This window comes from Lygodium microphyllum, chromosome 19 (assembly GCF_053477565.2).
Source record: "Lygodium microphyllum isolate KBCC chromosome 19, Lygodium_microphyllum_v1.1.10, whole genome shotgun sequence".
Taxonomy (NCBI): domain Eukaryota; kingdom Viridiplantae; phylum Streptophyta; class Polypodiopsida; order Schizaeales; family Lygodiaceae; genus Lygodium; species Lygodium microphyllum.
In genome coordinates this window covers 29,875,334-29,899,646 of record NC_141153.1, presented here as the reverse complement: position 1 = coordinate 29,899,646, position 24,313 = coordinate 29,875,334, and the positions used below count along the sequence as shown (strand labels likewise).

At 42.5% G+C, this 24,313-nt stretch overlaps 1 protein-coding gene and 1 pseudogene across 4 annotated transcripts in view; one reads left to right on the top strand and one right to left on the bottom strand.

The window, feature by feature from the left end:
- Positions 1-24,313, bottom strand: part of LOC148019699 (alpha/beta-Hydrolases superfamily protein) — a 107,703-nt gene that overhangs the window by 46,769 nt on the left and 36,621 nt on the right. For all 4 annotated transcript variants that reach the window (XM_087699837.1, XM_087699838.1, XM_087699839.1 and 1 more), the window contains 2 exons: positions 3,939-6,580; positions 3,714-3,869 (listed from right to left, as the gene is read on the bottom strand). In XM_087699837.1, the coding sequence (XP_087555963.1) occupies positions 3,714-3,869; positions 3,939-6,580 (2,798 nt within the window). The remainder of the gene's footprint in view (positions 1-3,713; positions 3,870-3,938; positions 6,581-24,313) is intronic.
- LOC148019700 (uncharacterized) lies at positions 10,001-10,647 on the top strand (annotated as a pseudogene).

Genomic DNA, 24,313 nt, shown 5'->3' with positions numbered 1-24,313 from the left:
GTGACGCCACCAACCAATTACAATGAGTATATCGCCGAGCTGCTCTCCCAGCTGGAGAAGGCTAAGGAGGAAAAGAAAATGGCGGTGGCTGAGTTGATGGTGGAAAAGGAGTCGGTAGCTGCATTCCAGCTCGAAAAGACCCGCAAAATAGCCATGCAACAACGAGAGATCTTTGATCTCAAACAGGAATTAAAGGCCAAGGAGGACATGGAGGAGAGCTACAAGCAGTGGCTGGAGGATGAAAATCAGGAATTGGTGCAGATGCAGAGAGAGAATAAGCTCCTCCTGATGCAACATGGGGAATTGGAGGCGAAAACTGCCAACATCGAGCAAATGATGGAGGAATTGAATGCCAAAGAAGAGGAGAGAAAGCAGGAGAGGGAGCAGCAGCAAAAGGAGATCGAGTCTATGACTGATCAGCTACACTCTGGAAAGAAAGAGCAAGAGAACATGACCAGGGAACTGAAAGACCAAGAGCAGAAGCTCGTAACCCTAGTACAGAAGCAAGGAGAGAGCATGAAAGAAATGAACAAGAAAGCAGAGGAATGGGCAGTGCAGAACAAAAAAAGGGTGAAGACACTAGCACGGTGCCTCGCTTTGGTGGAGAAAGAAAAAATCCTCGCAGAGAGTAAAGCAGAAGCCGCCCAGACAGCCTTCAGTGCCCAACACAAGGCCTTCATTAACACACTAATGGACACCACCCGCCCAGAGGAAAAGGAGTCATTGGAGGTGGTACAAAAAAAACTCAGCATCGCACGCAGGGCTGCAGATGCCACCCCAACCTGCGGAGGTTAGGCTGAGCCTAGAAGACCAACGAAAATACCTGCTACTGGCCCACCTAACTCCCCAAGAAATTGACGCAATGAGCTTTGAAGAATGAGCACAATAAGAAGACCGGCAGGGGGAGGAGGCTGAGCTTGAATTCGATATGGGAAGATTCAGAGAAGAGGTGATCCCACAACCCCCCTCGCCGCATTCCCAAGAGCAACAACAGGTTGGTCCATCTGTGGAGAGACAAGCCGTACTCAAGAAAAGACGGAGAAAGTTAGTCGAAGAAACCAGGAAGCAACTAAGAGCCAAACCAGTCATGCAGCTGTCCGCACCCCTCCCACCGTGCCCTGATGACATCCCCGCTCGATTCCACGCAAAGCTGGTAATTTGGGAGTGACAGGAAAGAGAAAAATACCCATTCACCTTCAGCTTCCTCATGCCCAACAGCCTGCAAAGGGTCCTACCGCTCAAGGTGATGGAGGAGGTGATCGCGACTGGCAGTCCATTGGGACAGAAGTGGCTGGAGGAAAGGAAGAGGACCCCCACTCTTTGGGGAAATGAAGAAGCTGAGTTTTGGCAAAACAAGGTGTTTGAAATACCTCATACTATACAGGGATATAACTGCCAACCCCTCTAGAGAAGGCGGATGTCCGACATCAACATGCTCGCCTTGATGGCTTTTTGCAACACCCTACCCTACGAGAGGAACAACCCCACGTTCATGGCATACCCTCGTAGGGTAGGTGTGGATTTTGTTGTCACCCTCCATGGGCGTTATGATTTTCCTATCATCTGCAACTCTAATGCTGCCTCCTTCGAACATGCCCTCCTCTTCGACTCGGGAAGCCTGGATGATTCCATGACGCATTTCCTCGCGGATTTCTCTTCATGCCCCAATCCAGCCTTTGTAACTACATGTAATTATCTTAGGTTACTTAAGTTATTACTTAAGCAAGACCCAACCCCACAACAACGTGGCCTGCCTCCCCTCTTCTTTGACCCTAACGCCATCGACAGTTGTGCCATGGCACGTCTGATGATGAGGGCTAGCCTCCTCCCTTCTTTTTGTCTAGCTCTCCTAGAAGATACGAACAATAGCCAATTCACTAGATGCAATCATCCTTTCCTCTCCACCACCTCCCTCCACTTCCGCATGAATCTGAAAGGATACATGCAAAGCTATTAATTTTTTAGCAAATCCGGTTTCCAGGTTCCTCACTGGTCTAGCGTCATCTTTCCATCTTAGCATCGACTTCCTCTATCTTGGCGTCAACTCCCACCCACCTAACGTCATCCTCTTCAATCCCAAGCATTTATGTTTGCAGCCTGTGGACATTCTTACCATCTGGCGCCATCATCTACCCCCTAGCATCAGCATCTGGGCTGCTCTCCTTGTGTTTCGCAGCTCACACATATCTAGGCATTTGCGTTTAGCAGCCTGGCCCACTTTCTAGAATCTGAGGACTGCGCTTGGCTCCCTCAACAGTTGTCCTTCACCTTCCAGTGATTACTTCGATAGCCCACTTTCCAAAGGATTGTGTTTCACACCCTTCATTGTGCAGATTCTCCACATGTGCTGCCACCTGATTTAGACAGGACAGTGCAGTCATCTTCAAAGCTTCGGCTCCACTATATCAGCTTTTCTTCTCATAGCATGATTCAGCGGTTCATCAACTTGTTCTTCTGTGTTTTCTGAGTTTCTCTTCTCTCTCAATGTTAGCCAGACACACTCTGTGTCTCTCCCGGTAAACCCTTCTGTCTCTCTGCTTCATCGCACATTCTGACAGAGCTGGCTGGAGTGGAGACATGCTGAGAAGGTTGAAGTGGCACCACTGTTGACATAGTGGCATGGTGGCAAGCAGGGCAACTGGTGTAGGCAGCACAACAGAATGGCAGGGGCTAGCAAGACAGCCGTGAGGACAGTGTGGCGGGGCAAGCAGGCAGCATCACAGCAGAGTAGGAGGGAGCAAGCAGGGTGGCATTCTGTCAACCAGGCCAGCCGGATCAGGGCAGGACAGGGCACTGTGTAGACCAAGGCAGTGGATCAGGCGAGGGCAGGATCAAACCACAGCAGCACTGTGCAAGTCAGGGAGGTGCTGTGCAGGCCAAGGCGGCAGGATCAAGCTAGGGTTTCAAGATCAAGCTAGATGGGGGAGGTTGGTTGAAGGGGGCAGGTTGTCAGGTCGTCAGCTAGGCATCCGTCAGGTCACACATCAAGCATCACATCTTATGTTTTATACTGGCACTTTCTTTAATTGTCAACCACTCATGGTTTGGCACTATAAACCTTCTGATTGCTTATTCGCTTGGGCCTTGTAATAGACTTCCCCTTTGTATATTTTCTATTTTGGAAGTCTCTTACAGGACTATTTTGGTATAATAATAGATTTATTCTTCTCTCTTGGAAAAAAAACCAGAGTGTGCATTAACATGAGAAGCATACAAGTTTGTGAGATGTGACTATAAACCTTCTGATTGCTTATTCACTTGGGCCTTGTAATAGACTTCCCCTTTGTATATTTTCTATTTTGGAAGTCTCTTACAGGACTATTTTGGTATAATAATAGATTTATTCTTTTCTCTTGGAAAAAAACCAGAGTGTGCATTAACATGAGAAGCATACAAGTTTGTGAGATGTGCAGAGCACACATGATCTCCATACTTCCTCAAAAACTGGTTTTTCAGACTAATTAAATTGTTATTTCACTCCTTTGAAGTAGTAAAACTCAGATCTAAACAAATGAGGTGGAAACGAGTTAGAGAAAACAACCCTCATCGGTCAACATAATTACAACCAGCAGAGATATGCACTCCCTTAATTAAACAGAACTGTATCATAGTCAACCCAAAGCCTTTTTGGTTTGCAAACCTCAACAAATTGATCAAGATCACAAAAAGCTGAAAGATAGGAAAAACCTCACCAATAAGGAGTTGGTCCTCACCTTTGATGGAGAGGTCGGTCTGAGATGTGAAGAAAAACAAGAAGCCTGTCTGTCAAGCTCATAGCCCCTCGCAAACCACCCCATAAAAGTGCCACTTTACCAATATATCTTAAAATGCCTCCTTTCTGGCCCAAACCTGCCAGAATTGCGACCAGTCTGAAACAACAAAAAAGATCAGTTCAAGACTAAACCACAAGAGACTTTCTATTCTGTGCAGCTGTTTACCTCTCATGATCAACACCACCATCTTTCTTTGTAGGAACTACAGGAGCAGCCACAGACATGGCCTTCTCAGTCAAGGAGCTCATAATGCTAGTTTTGCTGTCATTTTCTCCAGTTTTTTCATCCATTTCAACTGAAAGATTGGTTCTTTCGCTGTTTGATTCATGACTCAGTAAGCCATTATCGTGTTCAGCACTAGTCGATTCCATATCATCCAGTGTCTGACTCGCCAATACAGATGTAGCACCCATGGCAGCTGCCATGACATCCACCATTTGATTGCTTGATGGGTGTCCTACATTTTCGGATTCACTCAAAGTACTGGTTTTGTCAGGGTTATCCGCAGAGGTAGGTAGAAGATTTACTTGTCTGGAAGGAATTTTCCGACTTGTTTTCTGGTCGTGATAACATAGATCAGAGTCTTTCATGTCTTGAATTGGTAGAGGAACTCCTCTTGGATTGAAAAGCTTGTCAGCATTATAATCGTAAAGAAGGTAATCTCTGTCATAAGATTCTTTATTGTCCACCTGGTTGATCTTTTGACTTTTTGCATCCACGTTAACCAAGCTCAGAGGACTTATGGCTGCCAAAACGATCCCAACAACAACACCAGCTGGAATAAGCCTGCTCAAAATGGAGGTGTCACTGTAAGCACAGTTTATAACATCAACAATGGTCTCTGGTAGGAGTCCTCTCTCACAAGTCCCAAGGTCTTCTGAGAATTCTTGACTTGCTTTCTCATCACACCCTGTTTCTCTACTGCTCCCTGAAGTTGCTACTGTTGCTACTGCTAAAGCAATACTTTCTACTTCGTCACTCCACTCAGATCCCAAGGCCTGTGTACCAGTCTCTCCTAGCCTTCTCATCAATTCAAGTTCAAGAGCTTCAGAAATGCATTCAAACAATCTTCCTTTGAGAAGAGCTTTGGTTTTTCTATCATCTTCTGTAACCATCTCCCTCTTAAAGCCAGAATTACGACTCTGTTTTTTAGCTGTACTTGCCAGAAGGTTCTGAATACCAGGATTTCTCAAATCCTCATCTAGTATAATGTATGCTGGTTCAACCACTTGAGTTACTTCACTTTCCATCAGTTCCGCCAGACCAAACATTTCTCTCTCTCCCGATGATGCCTCATTTTCTCCTTCAACATTTTCTTTTCTGCTTTTCTTTCTACACTCATATAAATCACTGTGAGTCCTTGAAGGCATTGCATTCTTGGTGAATTTCCAAATTTGTTCATCCTCAAAGTACTCCAAGGAAACATCGATATCATCACCATCCCCTTCGCTTTCTGAACTCGTGTTTCTTTCTGATTCAGACTGAGGCAGGTCCTGAGTATAGTTGAAGTCTTTGACCCCACCTATAGCCTCAGGATTTTCTTCCAACTGTTTATCATCTATGCCAAACTCTGTACCTTGATCTTTTGAACTGATGGCCTTACCTGATTGCATATTCCCCATGCACTCACATAAGGTTTCAGCTTTCCCTTCCCCATCATTAATTGACATAATATTTTCTGAATTTGAACACTGCCCTAATTCCTGACTCCCTGTGTCAATCCTCTGGCTCTCATTTTGAGTTTCATGTTTCTCTCCATGTGAAGGGATCTCTTTTTGTGGATCCTGTTCTGACTCTCCTTTAACGTTGCTCTCATCAACTGAACTTTTTACTGACTGCTGGTCATGTTGATTCTGTTCTTTTTCTAACTGTTCTAAAACATTTTCTATAACTCCAAAAACATTCGTTACTGCTATCTGAGTAGAGTCATCAACACCAGTCAATGCCTCAAAGGCTCGATGCATATCAAAAGAGGGAGAAGATGTCTGTAATGCAGGAGAAACTTCTGTGACAGTAGCTCCTCTATTTTGATCTTCTTGGCCAGTAACAGCTGGGGACGCCACCTCTGCTTTCTTTTCAGAGTTTGTCACATCAGTGCTGGCTTCCTTTGCTTGACCTTCATCTTCTGAATTGTCCTGCTTTTGGATCTGAACATTAGGTTTTGGCTCCTGATTTGTAGAAGTATTATTCTGATTTTCTAGGCCTAAAGACTTGTCTTCTTGGTTAATTGTAACAGATGATGAGTCATCTGCTGGCTTTGCAAATCCACTTCCATTTTTCTGTTCAAGGCTGTTTACATTCTGTGTACTCTGAGTCTGACTCTGTGGTTGATTAGGTAGGTCTGCTGCTTCTAAAGACTTCACTGAGTCTGTTGAAGGAGGGGCACCATTTTGACTACCTACATTTGTGTCAATAGACTCAGTTGATTCAGACTTCTTTATGTTTACAGAGCCCTGTGTTTGATCCTTTGCAGGACTCTTCTGAACAGTGGCCTCAGTTTGAAAATTTGGAGAACTGTTAGATTCTAAAGTTTTATCAGAAACCCGTGGTTCATGCTCCACAGCACTAACAGAAGTAGATGGATTTCTTGGCACAAGTACTTGCAATTTATCTTGAATTTTCTCAATCATTCCCTCTGGAATCTTTGGAGCAGGTACACTTTTGCCAAACCCAGCAAGCTTCAAACTGATACCCCTAGCCTGGACAGCCGCAGAAACAGCTGTTATCATCTTCTCCCGCACTTCTTCCGGGCAGGCTTCTTGTAAAGCTGAGACTATTGTTTCTCCTCTCTCTACAGCATTCAAGACCTGCAGTGGTAAACATCTGTGTTTTGTCAGCAACACAAGATATAAGACAACCACCTTTTTTTCTAAGAAAATGTGCACCCTCTTCCTTTCAACTTCACACCGAACTGATAAAACTATTGGTGTTTCTTTACATGGAGGATTTTTCAAAAACCATTGCTTTTGCTTTACATGGATGATTTTTCAAATCAAAGGATCTCCAATATGCAATACACAATTACACCACACACCTAAATTTTAATGCTGCTCATCAGGCTTGTCTAGCTTATGGCAACTATAAACAAATTGCCTAAACAAACCTCTGCAGGCTACAAACATCTCAGCATCTAAAATCATGTTTGCAGAGGTGGCACAAGCCCTAGAAAGCATAGAGGACAAAAGGACAAAAGGACAAACTTCTCTTTCCATAGCTCAGTTGCTTTCTGGGTGTGGAAAGGAGACACTATTTCTAGAGAATTATGATTAATAACCAAAGCATTAATTATCCACTAATCAAATTTGAATTCTAAATAAGGAACTGTTGGTGACTCATTTAGATTTCTGATTTGGCTATTTGGTGTCTCTTTCTTTCTCATTTCAGTAGGCCAAGTTTAAAGACAGACTTTCTTCTCTTGTTTGCTATAGAAATGGCAAGTTTCAGCAATGGAACATGAGCTGACAACATGTGCCGAGTGAGGAAGCCAGCCAATCTTCTCCTCGGCATGGGGAATCCATTTGGCAACTCTATAACTCTATTTACTGCAATGTATGCTGCTGTTTTTTGTCTAAATTTCATCAAAACAGGTTCTTACAACACAACAAGCTGCAATCCTCTCTTTGGCTCTAAGATCTCAAGCCTTGTGTACTCTCTAGATAACTTAGTCACAAAAAGTGATGTTTTCATAGTTTCATCACAAGGGATCCCTCTTTTAGTGAGAGGAACAGTGTGAGATTGCATGGAAACTATGTAGGACGATCATCAAGGCAAATGGTCCACGAAATTGGATTCGACTACTGGCTGTTATTTTTAGGGTTTGGCAGGCTGAAGTGTTCATATGCACTTTTGAACATTCTATAGTTGGTTGGAGGCACATGTTTAAGGTGACAAGGTCATTTTGCACCCATGGATCACATATGCAACGAGAAATTGCTGAAAATACGGCCATATGTAACTAATTTTTAGCATACATTAGTAATCTAAAGAAATACCAAAAAGGGCACCAAGTTTTGGGCCCAACAAGTATCATGTGGTGCAAGACCACTCTAACTCTAGTTGTGTGTGGATTTTTATTGCTGAATTTACTGATATGGTGATTGAAGTGTTTGTTTCCAACCTATGCTTTACTAGCCTTTGGGTTCCTAAAGGGTGGTTTCATATCACACGCCCCTTGCATGTGTTCAGAAAGAAGCCCTCATATGATAATTTACACTCTGATTTGGCCTGCATAGCATCTATCTCTATTGCAGCATGCATCCTCTTAGCCATCCACTTGCATCCTAGTAGCCTTTCCTCCTCTCTTTGAAGAGCTGCCGATGAAGCTCTAGCAGTCCCCCCCCCCCCCCCAAAAAAACAAAAGAGGGCCCCTCTCTTGCTACTAGTCTCCTCTCTAGAAAAAGGGCTAATCTCCTACAAGGACTCGTCCAAGTCCCTTACTAACTTGCTAGGTGAAAACGGTCTTGCTCCCCAAGTCCCAATAATTTCCTCCCTTAAATCCTCGCCATAGTACAGGTGAGTACAAACTTTGACGTTGATAGTGGTTTTCCTCCCTCCCTCCATAAGAACTAATTGCATTAGTGCACGGTCCAATAAAGTGATCCCTAAAAAATTTCCAACTAAATCCCCTCTATCATCACAATGCACATGCCCAATCTTACACACAAAACTTGTCCATCGAGGAGAAAACCGGCTCCAATAGCCATGTCACTTCTAGAAAACTAAAGAGAACCAGCTGATTTGCCAAACTCTAACATCAACCATGAGTCTTGTCCCTTGATATAGAAGACAAAATTCACCCAAGATGCCTACTCTCCTCTAATAATGTTGTTGCATCTGCCCCTTCTACCTCCAAAGCATCTACAATAGTAAAATCCAATGACTGGGTGAGGTTCTAAAATTGTCTTCTCCCCTACAAGCTAGTAGCGGCACATATAGCCATTAGTCTCATGAGTGCTCCATCTACTCTCGTGGACACCAAAAGGGCCCTCCCTCACACTAGGATGCCCAATCCTAAACTACATAGAACCAATTCTTACCGGCATAAATACAAATGCCTTTCCATAGTAGGAGCCCAATGTATGAAACTCTACTATGGCAATAACTACCTGCTCCACTAGGAAATCCTCTCTTCCAAGAAGTGGTGCTCCTATAACATAAGGAATCTACTAATCCTCCAACTAGTGCTCCATGAAAACCTAGTCTCATAAGGCTCTATCCTTGGTGGAAAAGTCATCCACCAAAATCTCAAGTGTTTAATGAGAAGATCCTCATGGGGAACATTCAATACTCTCATACCAATGTAGCTCAATGATCCATGACTATCTATCCTATCGCCTAGTATAAACTCTATTATGTCTCATTTTTGCAATCTCTAGGGCCTTGTGAAGAGAGACAGAGAGAGAGTCAACGAAGTCAAAGAAATCCTCTAAATTTGTATCCAACTCATCCTCGTTTCATCTCTCCCTCTGATGGTTAGTCAATATCAGTGTAACGAATCTCTCTCTCTCTCTCTCTCTCTCTCTCTCTCTCTCTCTCTCTCTCTCTCTCTCTCTCTCTCTCTCTCTCTCTCTCTCTCTCTCTCTCTCTCTCTCTCTCTCTCTCTCTCTCTCTCTCTCTCTCTCTCTCTCTCTCTCTCTCTCTCTCTCTCTCTCTCTCTCTCTCTCTCTCTCTCTCTCTCTCTCTCTCTCTCTCTCTCTCTCTCTCTCTCTCTCTCCCCCCCAAAAGGTAATTGTAATAATTACCAAAAAAAGAGTACAAGATTACATGGTTACAAGATACAAGATGGCTCTAGGCCATCATGTATAAAATTTGAGACATCACAAGCAGGTACAAAGGAAGCAAAGTGGGTAGAGGGGTAGAGAAGAATCTGCATCATGCCAAGTAAGCAAATCCTATCTAAGGATAATATCTGTTAGCTCAATCAAGTCAAGCTACCAATGAAGAAGTCCTTTTAAGCAAGCTATATGACTCTGCACACCTGATGAAGCATCAAAGATGAATGCATTCCTCATGATCCATATATGCCAACAACCCCAGAAGCATAAGAATCTCTCCTCTCTCTCTCTCTCTCTCTCTCTCTCTCTCTCTCTCTCTCACAACATTGAAAAGCACTCATTAGCAATACAGAAAAAACCCAAGACAACAACATTAATCATGTGTAAGGCCTACTAGACAAAATTGCAAAACTTGAAAGTGAAGCTGAAGAATGGAGGAATAAGAAGACAGCAATGCTAACCGAAACCCAGCAACTCAAAGAGGAGATCATAACACCTAAGAGCACTGAACCAGAGGAAGGAGAGATCCAAGAGGACATGATCACTACCATAAAGGAGGAACTCTCCAAAGTGGTGGACATAAAGCTCGAGGCAACGCAACGAGGGTGGGTAGAGGTAGTGAAGAAGAACATAAAAAAAGAGGTGGAGAAAGACAATCAAAAGGAGGAGGTACACATTGTGAACACCACATTGGAAGAAGAGAGGATGTGACAAGCAAGGCAACTAAACATACGGGTAGATGGCATATACCAACAAAGAGGGCTCATCGCTTGAGGAGGATGGTAAGACTTTGTGCATATGCCTCGGTTACAAAGACGAAGCACTCCCCTTTACAAAAGCCTGAAGAGTTGAGAAGGACCCACAAAAGTGCACTCGTCTTGAATTTTCGAGATGAAATGGAGAGGATTACCTTCATGAGGAAGAAATTCGTACTGCGTGGACTTCTAGGGGATCCTATCTGCCTTAACGATGACCTTACCAAGATGCAGGTGGAACATAGGCGTGCAAACATGCCCAAAATAATCCAAGCTAGGAAGGAGGGCAAGAAGGCAGTGCATAGAGATGGCCAAGTCACCATTGATGGCAAGGCAGTTGACTAGGGACACGTGGCCTATGAGACAGACACTTCAGAGATACGGATGACGATATGCAACTGTAACGGCTCATTATGGACACACCCATGGAGAATGGAGGAGGTGATGGAGAACCAAAAGCTGACTTTGGTCATAGAGACACACTAGAGTCCCGAGAGGGGATTTCCCAAAGTACAGGGGTATGCATGGGAGTTCATATACAGGAGTTGTACAAGACATCAGGGCACCACTCAATTATCAGTAGGAGTGGCGGTACTGATCGGGCAAGATCTACAAGATAGAATCCACATCATGGCACAAGATCCGAATGCACAATACATGTGGATCGGGTAGAGATCTCTCATAGCCAGATGCTATATATTGCCCTCTCCTACTTCCCCCCACACGGGTCAAGATATGCCACCGAGGATCCCTAGCAATAGCAGGGAGAGGGAGATAGAGCCCAAAGGAGGAGAGTCTCCTTTCACAGACTTATCAGATGAGATTATACACTATTCGAGACGGGGAGAAACTCTCCCAGCATAAGATTTTAATGCTAGGATACAAAGCAGATAGTGTGACATGTATGATTTTGAGGATCCAAGGAAGCTACAGGTGATGGATATAGAGGAGGCAGGCACATACAAGATATCCGCTGATATTGAAGGGGATAGTACTCGCGATGGCCAATACTTACTAGAGCTAGGATTGCGACACCATCTCATCATTCACAATGGTATGAAGAAATGGTTTGGATCCGGAGCACTGACTTGCTTCCAACCCATCGTCTCCAATACAATAGATTGTGTACTAGACTCCATTGAGCCGATGAAAGTAGTTAAATCCTTCACTATCCTTGTCACATGGACGTGAAATTTTAATATGCTTTAATCTTGCCGATAACATTTAATTAAGATATTAATCAAATGTACAAGGTCGTTTAGCACATGTGACGCACATGGCAGTTATTTCATAGTAGCAAGTCAAGGATCCTAAAGATACAACGGGTGTCTAAGGAAAAAGTAATTTAATAAGCTATCATCTCTACCACCACAAACGTCGATGGCATAGCTACTACTGTGTCTATGTAAGCATCAAACTTGGGGTCTCTGACAACCCTCCATCATCTCAAGCTGCTCTCCTATCCCTATCTCACTCCATATCTCTATCTCTATCTCTATCTCTATCTCCTCCATTTAGTGGCTCATCTCCTCTACTGCTCTCTCTTGCTCTTGTGAGGCTTGGGTCTTCCTCATCCTAAAAAAGAACAAACAAGACCTAGAGGCTAGCAACCTATCTCCTCTACTATGTCCTAGGATAGTCTATTACAAGGTGACCCACCATCCTACAAGCAAAACACAATCATGAAAGGCGAGTATAGTAAACCATCTGGAGTATGAAACCTCTTGCACCAAGGACATCATAACCGCCAAAGAAAGAGATCCCAATGAAAAAAATGAAGACTATAAACCTAGATGAGAGAGTGTTGAGGTCGCCTCTCCACCACCGCATCTGCAAAGGTCATGATTTACCGAATGAAATCCTAAAGATCTACCAATTTGGGCTATATGAGACAAGAAGTACTTGTCAAGGCCGAGAAAAGAACTGTGATAGTTGTACAATCCCCAAGCATGGCATAATCCTTTCACTCAATCCATCTATCAAAGAAGGCAACTATTGAAACCAATCTTTGAATTTTCTCTCTCTACAACATTCTTTCTCTTTCTCTAACCATTTCCCAGTTTTGCTCCAAGTTTTACAATAATCTAGCCATTGGAGGTGGAAATTTTGGTGAATCTCTGTTTGTAAATCCTAATTTACAATAGAAATTAGGGTTCGATAGTCACCTTAGGAAGTGTTCCTAGATTTGAAGGCTTCAAACTTGAGTTTTCAAAGTTAAAATCAATGTATTTCATAAGGATTCAAGAGGCCAGCCAGCCACCATTGAATTTGGGCCTAATTTATTTCCCAAGGAACATGGGTGGAAATGTGCCTAGATTTGAAGGCTTCGGACTTGAGTTTCAGAGTTAAAATCTATGTATTTCAGGAGGATTCAAGAGGCTAGCCAACTAGCATTGAATTTGGGCCTAATTTATTCCCCAAGGAACATGGGTAAAGGCCAAACCCCTAGTAAATCAAGAGGTAAATTGATTTGAAGGCTTGCTGGTCATTTATCACAGCAAGAGGCACTTGGATTAGTGGAGGAGGTTGAAGAATCTCACTTGCACTCCATCAATTTGCGATATAGGTTAGAAAGGTACCACAAGGGGCACCAAGTTTTTGGGCCAATTGGGTGTCAGTTGTCCAAGATTAAATGGTAAAAGTGTGTATTTCATTTTATGTGAATTTTTTTCTTACTATAATTAAGTGTTAATTGGGTCATTACCACCCTTTTGAAGACTTATTGGCCTGCATTGACTCTATAAGGTAGCTTATTAGGAGGGCTACTACCAGGAATCAAATCTATCCCACGATCTTCAGGTCTTTCAAGCAGTGGCTGCCCGGAAGTGACTAAGAAAAGCAATCAGCATACATTTTCAGGAATGAAATGCAATATTTATCCAACTTAGTCACATTCCCATCATCAACACAATCATCTTTATCTTTAACAATGACCAAGTATGTAGAAAGATGATTTTTCATTACTTTTGAAATAGCAAAAGAAAATACAATAGGGACTAATTTCCCTTTAAGTTTTACACAAGGGTATGGATCTTGCCCCTATGCTGTAGAGTAATCTCTTTGTCATGAGAATCAATGATTGCATGTGGTCTATGGCACCCTGGTATACCAAGTAAAACATCACAATCCTCAAGTGGTTCACTGGAGAAGTCTTCGTTGTCCACATAACTCTGAATATGCACCCAAAGCTTCACAATGAGCAGAGTCACATGCTACGCATGGCCTTTACATGCCATTCTATTTTCTCCCATGGGCCCCATCTCTTCATCATTGATGCCTAGATGAGCTGCCAAGTCTATGGAGATAAAATTGGCTCTAGCATTATCAAAGAAGATTAATGTATGCTAGTCCCTAATTTTCCCCATGCTCTACAAAGATCCGTAGCATCATCATTGGGCTGATCGTTGACCACATCAAGCACCAAACCTACTAAAGTTTTGGGTCTCTTACCTTTTGCATCTTCCTTATTTTCAACCCTATTTGCTTGCAGTTTGTCAAGACAGCTAGACCCAAATCCAATACTACCTGGTTGAACTCGTGAATCCTCTTGAAATACACTGATTTCAACTCTACAAATTCACGTCTGAAGCCTTCAAATTTGGGCACGTATCCCAAGGTGGCTGTCAAACCGGAATTTATGTCGTAATTTAGGGTTTACAACATAGATTCGCCAAAATCTCCATATCCCATGGCTGGATTTCTGTAGAACTTGGAGCAAAGGTGAGAAATGGCTAGAGAAAGAAAGAGAATGTTGTAGAGAGAGAAAATTTAAAGATTTCTCACAAGAATTTGGTGAAATTGAGGTGTTTACCCAGTTTTCCAACCCCAAATGGATCCACAAACAGCAAAGGGAGCATTTGAGGCTATAATCTTCAGAAGAAGGTATATTAGCCACAATTGCCAACTTCCCCTAGTCAAGAATATGCAGTCATCTTTACCAAAATGGTTTCCAATGGCTAGGAAATGACCGCAAAAGCAAGCAGCAACAATTCAACACCTCTTCCCAACAGCTCTAAAATGTTGGGTGTAAAGGCCCTTACGGTACTCCCATGTATATATTTATTTACACATGTGAACACACCCTTGCGGGTGTAAGTGTACCATACCCAAGTATAAATACATTCTTTTATTCTTTGTGTACCAGACTAGTACACACCCATCTCTCGACTCTCCACTCTCTCTGCACTGCACTGCTGAATATACCTCGATTGATGCACACACTACCTGAGTTGATCCTCTTGCATCCTTCAAATTGGAATCATAGCTTTAGCAAGAGTGTACACATTTCCCGAGAACCGTGCGGGTGAGTCTCTGCGTAGACTATGTGTGAGCGTGAGCCGACAAGCAGTCGAGACCAGTCAATAGTCTAACCACACGGCGGCTGGCACAACTAGCGTGAGACACAAGACATGTCTTCTAACCAGGCGACAATATTGAAAGCCAAACGCAATCATGATAGGCATGTGTGGCAGGAGACAGGCTAGCATGGCCAGTCGCACGCACAAACAGCAGCGGTGCAGCCCCAACAGTCATCGGCAGACAGCAGCAACGACACACAGGCAGTTGACAGGTCAATGACTGAGCCGTTCGACAATTTTAGGCATTTTTTGACAATTTTTTATTATTTTCTGCAAGAAGATCCCCCTATTCATTAACGGGGATTAGCACAATGCCCAGATCTGTGCAGATTTATGCGTGAAAATTTAGGGCTTTTTCCAAATTTGATGCTGGTCATGTAGAATAGTGACATTTGACCCAGAAATTGCAGACATTGTATGCATTTGCTTCAAAATTTTGGGGCTTTTCTTATACAAGTGAAATTTTGCTCGGCTAACCCAATTTCACTATGATTTGTGCACATTTGGACCCCAAAATTTGGGGGTTTTGCAGAATTTGTGAAATTTCTGCAACATTTGCATGTATCTGACACTCAGGATGATGTATTAATGCAATTGGGGTAGATTTACTGCAAAAATTTTGGGGCTTTTCCCATCAGTGATGCATTTTGAGCCGATTTGTGCTTTGACAGTGAAATTACAGCAAATTCACTGCTGAGTGGGAGAAATTCGGACTTGGGATGTATTAAATGTTGTAAAAGGGCAGCTTCTCTTGGTACATGTATTGCTAAATGCTCATTATGCAATGAAACAATGGTACATATAGCTGTCGGGTTGTTGCATTTGGGCATTACGGTGATGCATTATTGAAGTGGGAGCTGTCATTTATGCACATATATCAGAATTGATTCATGTATATGATGTAGTCAGCTCTTGGGAAATTGCAACAAAATATCTGCTTCTTGGACACCTTTTGAAGTACAAGTGAATGTACTTGCTGTTATATTCAGCAACCTTACCATTGGCTGAAAGTCTTCCACATTTTATTGCAGTCTTTTATTGCTAAAGATGGTTGGCAATGCATCTACATCTGACACAGAGAATCTTTTTGAGATTCATAAATTTGATGGCAATGGCTTTGATCTTTGGAAAGATTGTATACAAGGTATACTTTTTTTGAAGGATTGTGATGATGCTTTGGCAGAACATAAGCATGTTGCTTTGCAAATGAGGATTGGGATAAAATGAATAAGAAAGCCATTACTTACATTAAAATGGTTGTCACAAATGATATCTTGGTTGATATCAAGGGACTTACCACTGCTTATGCAGTTTGGGAGAAACTCAAGGCTACGTATGAAAATACAACTCCTATCAATTAGGTCCATCTCATGCAAAAGTTAGTCAACTTGAAGCTTGATGAGTCTAAGCCCACCTCAATGCATTTAAATGCTCTCACTGGTATTTTGAGTTTACAGGATGCAGGCTTACTAGCTTTTGATCCTAAGCTAAGGGCTATTTTCTTACTCATGACTTTGCCAAATTCATGGAAAGCATTGGTTGTGTCATTGAGCAACAACCCCAACTTGATATTTGATGGTGTGTGGTTCTATTCTCAATAAGGAGATTAGACGCAAAGGCAAGTGGGGAAAATAGTGGATCAGCCTACAATGTAAGAGGATGAACTAAAAAGAGGTCAAATGCTGCAAAAGCAAGGAAAAACAGCAAGATGTCACTTGCTATCAATGTGGACAAAAAGGGCATAAAAAGCCCGATTGCAGGTGCTATAAAAGGGACCAAGAACGCAAGAATTAGGCTAATGCAAAAGGCAAAAAGAATGAGAAGGATGGCAACTCTACCCCTAAAGAAACAAAAAAGCCTGCTGCCAGCTGCTACATCCCTATTGCCACATGCCTGCTGCTGCCCCCGTCGAACGTCCAACTCTGCCCGCTGACTCTACCCGTTGAACGTCCAATGCCTAGCAACCGTCACCTTGGTCTTGGGAAAAGTGCAAAATCTTTGGCTCTGATACCAATTGTTGGAGCTCAGCTGTACTGTGCAGAAGTTCAAGGAGTGAGCGTGAGAGTGTCACAGCTAGAGAGAGATAGAGAGAGAGAGAGAGCAGAGTGAAAGTATGATTAGATTTGAGTACCAACAATGTGTTGGTACACAAAGAATAAAATATATTTATCCTTAGGGCACATAAGAGTGCATTCAAGTGTACAAATAAATAATGTGCATGTTAACAAAGGTCTTTATCCCAACAGAAGATGCAATCCATCATCCAATTAAAAGTGGTCAAGAGCATTCGTAACTATAAGATGCATGACAAGGAATTCATTCAACCTAAAAGATATCCGAGAACCATATCAAGTGATATCCACTTTTTAAATCAATGCAGTTGAAAATGGTTGCCACCTACAATAATAAGACGATGAGGGGGGAGGCCACGTGCTCCTCCCCCCCCCCCCCTCCTGGCCCATCTCAACAGAACCGCTGGCCACCTAGGGGGCTGAGAAGCCCCGCCGCCATGCACCACGCCGACAGGTGGTGGGTGGGGTAAGACACCACCACCACCACCCCATACCACTTCCCCTCACCTCCCCCACTATAAAATCCCCCCCCCCCCCCCCATGGAAAGGGAAGAAGAAGGAGATACCCGCCACGTTGCAGAGAGACATACACAGAGAGAGAGAGAGAGGGGGGAAGGTTCTAGAAGGTTTTTTTTCCCTCCTTAAAGGGAGTTCACACGCAATCTCCCCTTCCCTTGTATCCCAAGAACCTTTTCCCCCATTTGCCCCTCTATTGAGCAAGAGGCTGCTAAAGTCCCTGCAGGGGGTTTGCACTTAAAGAGAGAAAGATCGAGAATGGCCCCCAAGCAAAGAATGTCACATGTGAATAGCAATCCCACAACTAGCAACGAAGCTTCAACCAAGGGTATCACCGCTAATACAACTACAGTACCAGATATAAGAAATGCAATTCCTAATTATCAGATGCTTGCTTTGATTTCCACATAAGATACATTAGACCCGTACTATACCACATGAGAATAGTTCATTGAAAAGGATGAATTTCATCTCAAATGTTCGAAAAATTGAGTTTTCAGAATGCATGTATCAAGAGAAGTTAGTTGTACCTAGATGCTATGCAATAAATTCATACATAGCGTAAACAGCATATAAGGTTCCAAAGTATTGTCGACTTCCCTTTCTTGCAAATAGTAGGTATGTTTTCACCACATCGAAGTTATATGTTGTAGCTTGCATACCTGATGGATTGCATGCTAAGCAATCTAGTCTAAAAGAAATTCATTTTTAAAACTCTAGATCTTTGTCTAAGCTCTTGCTGATATCATGAACTGAGAGCTCAAGCTTGATAGTTTGGGATCTTGGTGATGTGTGTACTTCATACAAACAAAGATCATAAGGATTAAAACTAAGATGCCTTGAGATCCGTCTCATAACTACTACTTTCATCCATCCAATTCAAAGTTAGGCTAGATACAAACAGTAACTCCAGGCCTCGAAGGCAAGTAGAGAGCTCAAGGAATAGGAAACCTTAAGTCAAAGAAAAGACCGATACTTTTAAACTTGTTGGGAAGAGGATTGGGTTGTCGATCAATGTAAGTGATCAATAGAACTTACATCTTGTATAGTTGTATGAGACCTTAACATATGCATTAGCCAAAGGAAGGGAGTGTTAAGAAAAATTTTGCATAGTATCACTCTTAGATCCCAAGGGGGAGAGCGAATATACAGATGAAAACGTTATCGCGTCTATTCTTGCATTGTTTGGAAAAATACAATTGGTTTTGTTGGTTGATTAAACAACATCCTAAATGCTTTTACATTCAACTGATTGTTGAATTATCATTTGGATTATTATTCCGAGTACTTGTGATTGATGGTAAATTCATGGCAAGGGTCTGTGATGACAAATTGCCATGGGGATAAAAGAATGTTTTCTTGGAAAATGATATTAGAGCTAACTGCCTTGATTGTGCTTGATTCTTAAATGAATTAATTAAGGAAAGGTTCTTTGCACGGGTGGATCACCTCCAAGATCGCACCGCGGATCAACCCGAAAAGGGTACTGCTCGATTCGGGAATAATGTTTAACTCCTAGGCAACTTGTGGGTCAGGTGGAGCTCTGGACACCCCTTGTTAAGTCCAAAATGGAGTTAAAGACCTCCATGGCCCCAACGTCTGTGGCATTGGAAGATCCTATTCTAGACAAAGGATGGAAATTGTGGTGCCATGTGATTTGGACCAGTCACTTTTGCTGGGCAGAAGGGATATATAATTTCTTCTATATAGGTAGGAGACAAAGATTAACTTGAAGATAAGTTAAGAAACTTGTTTAAACTTGTTTGTCAAAAAGAATGCTTGCTCTGTATTCATGTCTGTGCTATAAATTACGCAAACGAACCTTGTTCCCTTAAAGGCTTGATTAAGAAAGCTGATTTTAAATGTCACACATAATTGTGGTAGGACCTAATTAAATAACTAAGGAATTCCTATTGAGAGAAGCGGGTGGGCAAAACCCCCGACGAGTTGCCTTATGGCAGGGTCGTCCCAAAGAGCTGAGAGGCTTCTCATAAGGTTTTACCGACGTCCTGACCCTTAGAAATTGTTAGATTAAAATCCCAATTCATGCCGTTTTAGGGGCTCAGAATGGGACTATGCCCTACGGGTAGAGAGGTTGAACAACGCACCCCTCTCATTTCCCATTCTCTTTGAACCAAGTGCAGCATGGATCTACTTCGGCTTGGGTATCTTTGCGTAAAGTAGGATATCCAAGACCCGACGCTAGAATGCTGTCAAGAGATCTTGACCACTAAGAACTCAAATTGCAAGTCGATCCCAGTGGGTTCAACCGCGAACGTTCCGTTGCAAGGCAGACTCGAGAAACCCTAGGCGACAAACCTAGTAACATTCCATGAGAGTGCTAGGCAACATCACTTAGATTCGTCTCTCAATGGACCACTAAAAACGTGCCTAGATAGCCGATAGGTAGACACATTATAGTTGGTATCAGAGCGAAACTTCGAAATGATATGTGATTGCTTAATGTGTAGTTCGTAAACATAACCTAAACATAATAACCTAAGTGGTATGGCTTTATTGGTAGGCACCTTCTGCACCCACGAATATTGACATGCAAGAGAAGAAATTCATTCTCAAGTAAATTAAGGCACCCGAGTTTGGTGGAAAAGGAATAAACATTGTAGTAGTGGAGACGGAGATATGGATTGAGTCGATGAATGACTATTTCTCTGCTGCAAAAACTGCTTCTACCAATCAAGCAATGATAGTCAGACTTAAGTTAGTTGGCCAGGCTCGGATATGGCGGAAGCAATGGTGCAAAGATCAAGATATTTCTAAAACCGCTGTCAGTTGGGTTCAGCTGAAAGATGTTGTACGCAGACGATACCTTCCGCCAACCTACCACACTTTGAGGATGAATGCATCCTTCAAGATAAAGTAGCTGGAATTAACCTTGGCAACCTACTACTCAAAGTTTGTATCCTACTAAAATACACACCACCTATGGATATTACGCAGCAAGTATCCAAGTTTAGCCATGGCCTAAACACTCCTCTGAACCACCATCTTGAAGCAATGTATTCAACAGACTTGGAAGATGCATTACTTCGAGCAAAGCCAATCATCCAAGAACTTAAATCGGGCAATTGTGACAAAGATGATTCCCAAGATCAGGACAAGAGATGCCACACGTATGGAGAGATAGGGCACATCTGTGAGAGATGTCCCTACCGTTGATGCTTCCACTGCAATGAGCTAGGGCACATCCAAGCAGACTACCCCAACTTAAGTTCAGAAGATATTGAGCCTCCAAGAAAACGAAGCTACACAAGTACAGTCTTTGGATATATAGAGGAATCACATGAAGATGAAGACCTAGAACCCACTACACCTCTTCAGGATTATTGGAAACCCTAGAAATTTGAATGACATATAATAGAACTTATATTGGAATAAACCTTACTCTTGTAACTACAGTTAACCCGAGTAATATGAGTTGCATCATCTTTGAGCCTAGAACTTACAAGTGATCAGAGATACTTTAGCAAGGAATGGTAGTTATAACTTGCAACGAATTTCTTTTAAGTTGTTTCTTCTCAACTAATATAGATTGGGTTTTACCAGAATGTCGAAGCTTGGGAGTATTCTTTAGTATTACAAGCAAAGCCGATTGTCCATGGATCTTAGTCCAAATCTAAAAAGAGGACAATTTGGAAACAGAGTTTCCAAGATAAAGGACCACTTCAGTCTACTGAAAGGATCCTAGGGCAATTTGGTCTAAAGAAGAAAATCCTGCCAAAGACAACCAAGAAACTTGTGACCCCAAGTGGTAAAGCTCCGCGATGTTTCTATTGCAAGGAGCTAGGTCATTTCAAAAGGGAATGTCCAAAGCACCCTAAACACCGATGCTCCTAGTGCCACAGCATTGGACATATCCACATCAATCGTCCCAACACAACTCAAGATAACTTGAACTTACAAGGAATAGTTGTACGAGCTTCACTGATCCAGAACCTACCAGGAAATTATCAAATACTTAGGAAAAAACCTAGAGGATATTCATGAGATGTAACTACAATAACTTTTCTCTTGTAATCCAAACTTGGATATATCAGATACAATAAGTTGTTTTAAAAGACCGCATGCTTATGAGTGGTCAAAGTGTCGCAACAAATGCGCAATGGGTCCTACCCCACAGGTTCCAGAATGAAATCCCATGTTTCTTTCGAGATGAGGACATCTCGAGTTCTCTAAAGGGGAGAGGATGTAATTAACCCCTCCCCCATGTGTGTTCCATAGCAACCCCTCCCTCCCAATTTTCTACTAAATTATTGCAAATTTTTTTATCTCCTTTCCCTCCCTGTCGACGCCGAATAAGTGGCGAGAGGGAAAGAGGAGTGAAGAAGGCGATGATAACGAATATGCGGGGGGAGGCCATGTGGCCTACCCCCCCCCTTTGGCCCATCTCAACAAAACTGCTGGCCACTTGGGGGGATGAGAAGCCCCGCCGCCATGCACCGTGCTGCCAGGTAGTGGGTGGGGTGAGACACCACCACCACCCTCCCATACCACTTCCCCTCACCTCCCCCATTATAAAATCCCCCCCCCCCCCTCCCATGGCAAGGGAAGGAGACGTCTGGCACGCTACAGAGAGAGAGAGAGAGAGAGAGAGAGAGAGAGGGGGGGAAGGTTCTAGAAGGTTTTTTTTCCCTCCTTAGAGGGAGTTCACACGCACCTCCCCTTTCCTTCTATCCCACGAACCTTTTCCCCCATTTGCCCCTCTATTGAGCAAGAGAATGCTGAAGTCCCTGCGGCAGGTTTGCACTTAAAGAGAGGAAGATCGAGAATGGCCCCCCAAGAGAAGAATATCACGTGCGGATGGCAATCCCACAACTAGCAACGAAGCTTCGTGCAAGGATATCACCGCTAATACAACTATGATACCAAATATAAAAAATGCATTTCCTAATTGTCAGATGCTTGCTTTGATTTTAGCATAAGATACATTAGGCCCGTACTATACCATATGAGAATATTTCATTGAAAAGGATGACTTTCATATATTCGAAAAATTGAGTTTTCAGAATGCATAAATCAAGAGAAGTTAGTTGTACCTAGATGCTATGCAATAAATTCATACATAGCGTAAATAGCATATAAGGTCCCGGTATTGTCAACTCCCCTTTCTTGCAAATAATAGGTATGTTTTCACCGCATCGAATGTATATATTGTAGCTTGCATACCTAATGGATTGCACGGTAAGCAATCTAAGTCTAAAAGAAATTCATTTTTGAAACTCTAGATCTTTGCCTAAGCTCTTGCTGATATCGTGAATTGAGAGCTCAAGTTTGATAGTTTGGCATCTTGGTGATATGCGTAGTTACTAGAAACAATGATCATAAGGATTAAAACTAAGATGCCTTGTGTCATGAGGACATATATTTTTGAAACCTCACTTAATATATGGATTAATTTTTAATTACATGATTAAGTAAATGTTGCACATGTGAGGTGCAACTAGGGTAAAAGTAAATTTATGAGCCCGGGACCCGAAGAAATCACAGGATGTCAAAGGCAAAAGCTGCTTTAAGTTATGCCGCATAGGTATTTGGTGGTATCTGGTGCTAGTTGTTGGCCTAGGTTATCCATTTGGCCATAGGTGTCAGTTGGTGACACTAGAGAAGTGGCGTTTAATGGTACTTAACGCCGATCTGATGGTCAAAGATGGCGCAGAGACACTCGAGAATGAAAGTTGCCTAGCCAATTTAATTATTGGCCAGTCATATTATTTTTCAGGTCCGAAATAATTATTAGAATATTTTTCAGTATTTAAAGACTGAAAATTAATATTTAATTATGTATAATGCTGGAAAAACCATTTGGGAAGGTTGCCACTTGTCAAAAATGCCCATGCAATACTAAAAAACGTCTTTAGAGACTGGAGAGAGACATTTTTATAAATTTAGCCTACAAGAGAGAGGGAGAAGAGGCTGCTGGTCTAATTTGCAGCCATTGGAGGACCTTTTGAGGCTGCCAAGGGCAGGAGAAGGCCAATCAATAGTAGAAGACAGCATCTATAGACTGTTGAGACAAGGCAGCAACAGTAAATGACTGACTTTCTTCAGTTCTTTGCATCTACAAGCTGTTGTGGTGGTAGGGCAGCACTGCATTTGACTGATTTTCAGTCATTCTTCGCGACAAAACTCTGAATTTTCTTTCTCTACAACTTTCTCTCTCATCTCCCAATCATTTCACAACCTTGCTACAAAGATCTCAACATTTGGACCCTTGGAGATTGAGAAATTGCAAATTTCTCTACTGTAAACCCTAATTACAGCAGAAATTAGGGTTTAGCAGCAGCCTCGGGAAGCATGCCAGAAATTGGAAGCTCCAAGACTTGAATTTTTGAGGATTGAAGGTAAATTTCACCTAAATTCAGGTGGAGGACTAGCTAGCCATTGAATTTGGGGCATTTCCATCGTCTATGAAGTGGGTGAAGGCCAATTAAGTACCCAAATCAAGGAGCAATTCAAATTGAAGACTTATTGGTCACTTTGGATAGCAAGGGGAGTTTGGATTGCGAAGGGGATCGGGATAATGCCATTGTAAATCACCTTCTTCTTCAATAAAGCTAAAGAAATACGGAAAGGGGCGTCAATTTTGGGGCCAATCGGGTGTGCATATTGTCCAAGATCAGTAGGTAAATTTGTATTTCTAGATTTGCATTAATTGTTTGTTGTTGTAATTAAGTTGTAATCAAGCTATCCACGAAAGGAAGACTGGTTACAAGAGCATGATAATCAATTGCTTTCCGATTCCTCGGATCGATGATGTTATGGATAGATTGCAAGGGACAACCGTATTTAGCCGTATAGATTCGAAAAGTGGGTATCATCAGATACGCATTAGACCAGAAGATGTGCCTAAGACAGCTTTTAGGACATCTTTTGGATTGTATGAGTTTCTTGTTATGCCTTTTGGACTTACGAATGCTCCTGTCACTTTTAATCGGATGATGGATCGTATCTTCACGCCACATAGAGGATTTATAGGCACTTTCTTTGATGACATGATTGACTATTCAAAGAACGAGGCAGAGCATAGAAGACACTTGGATATTGTGT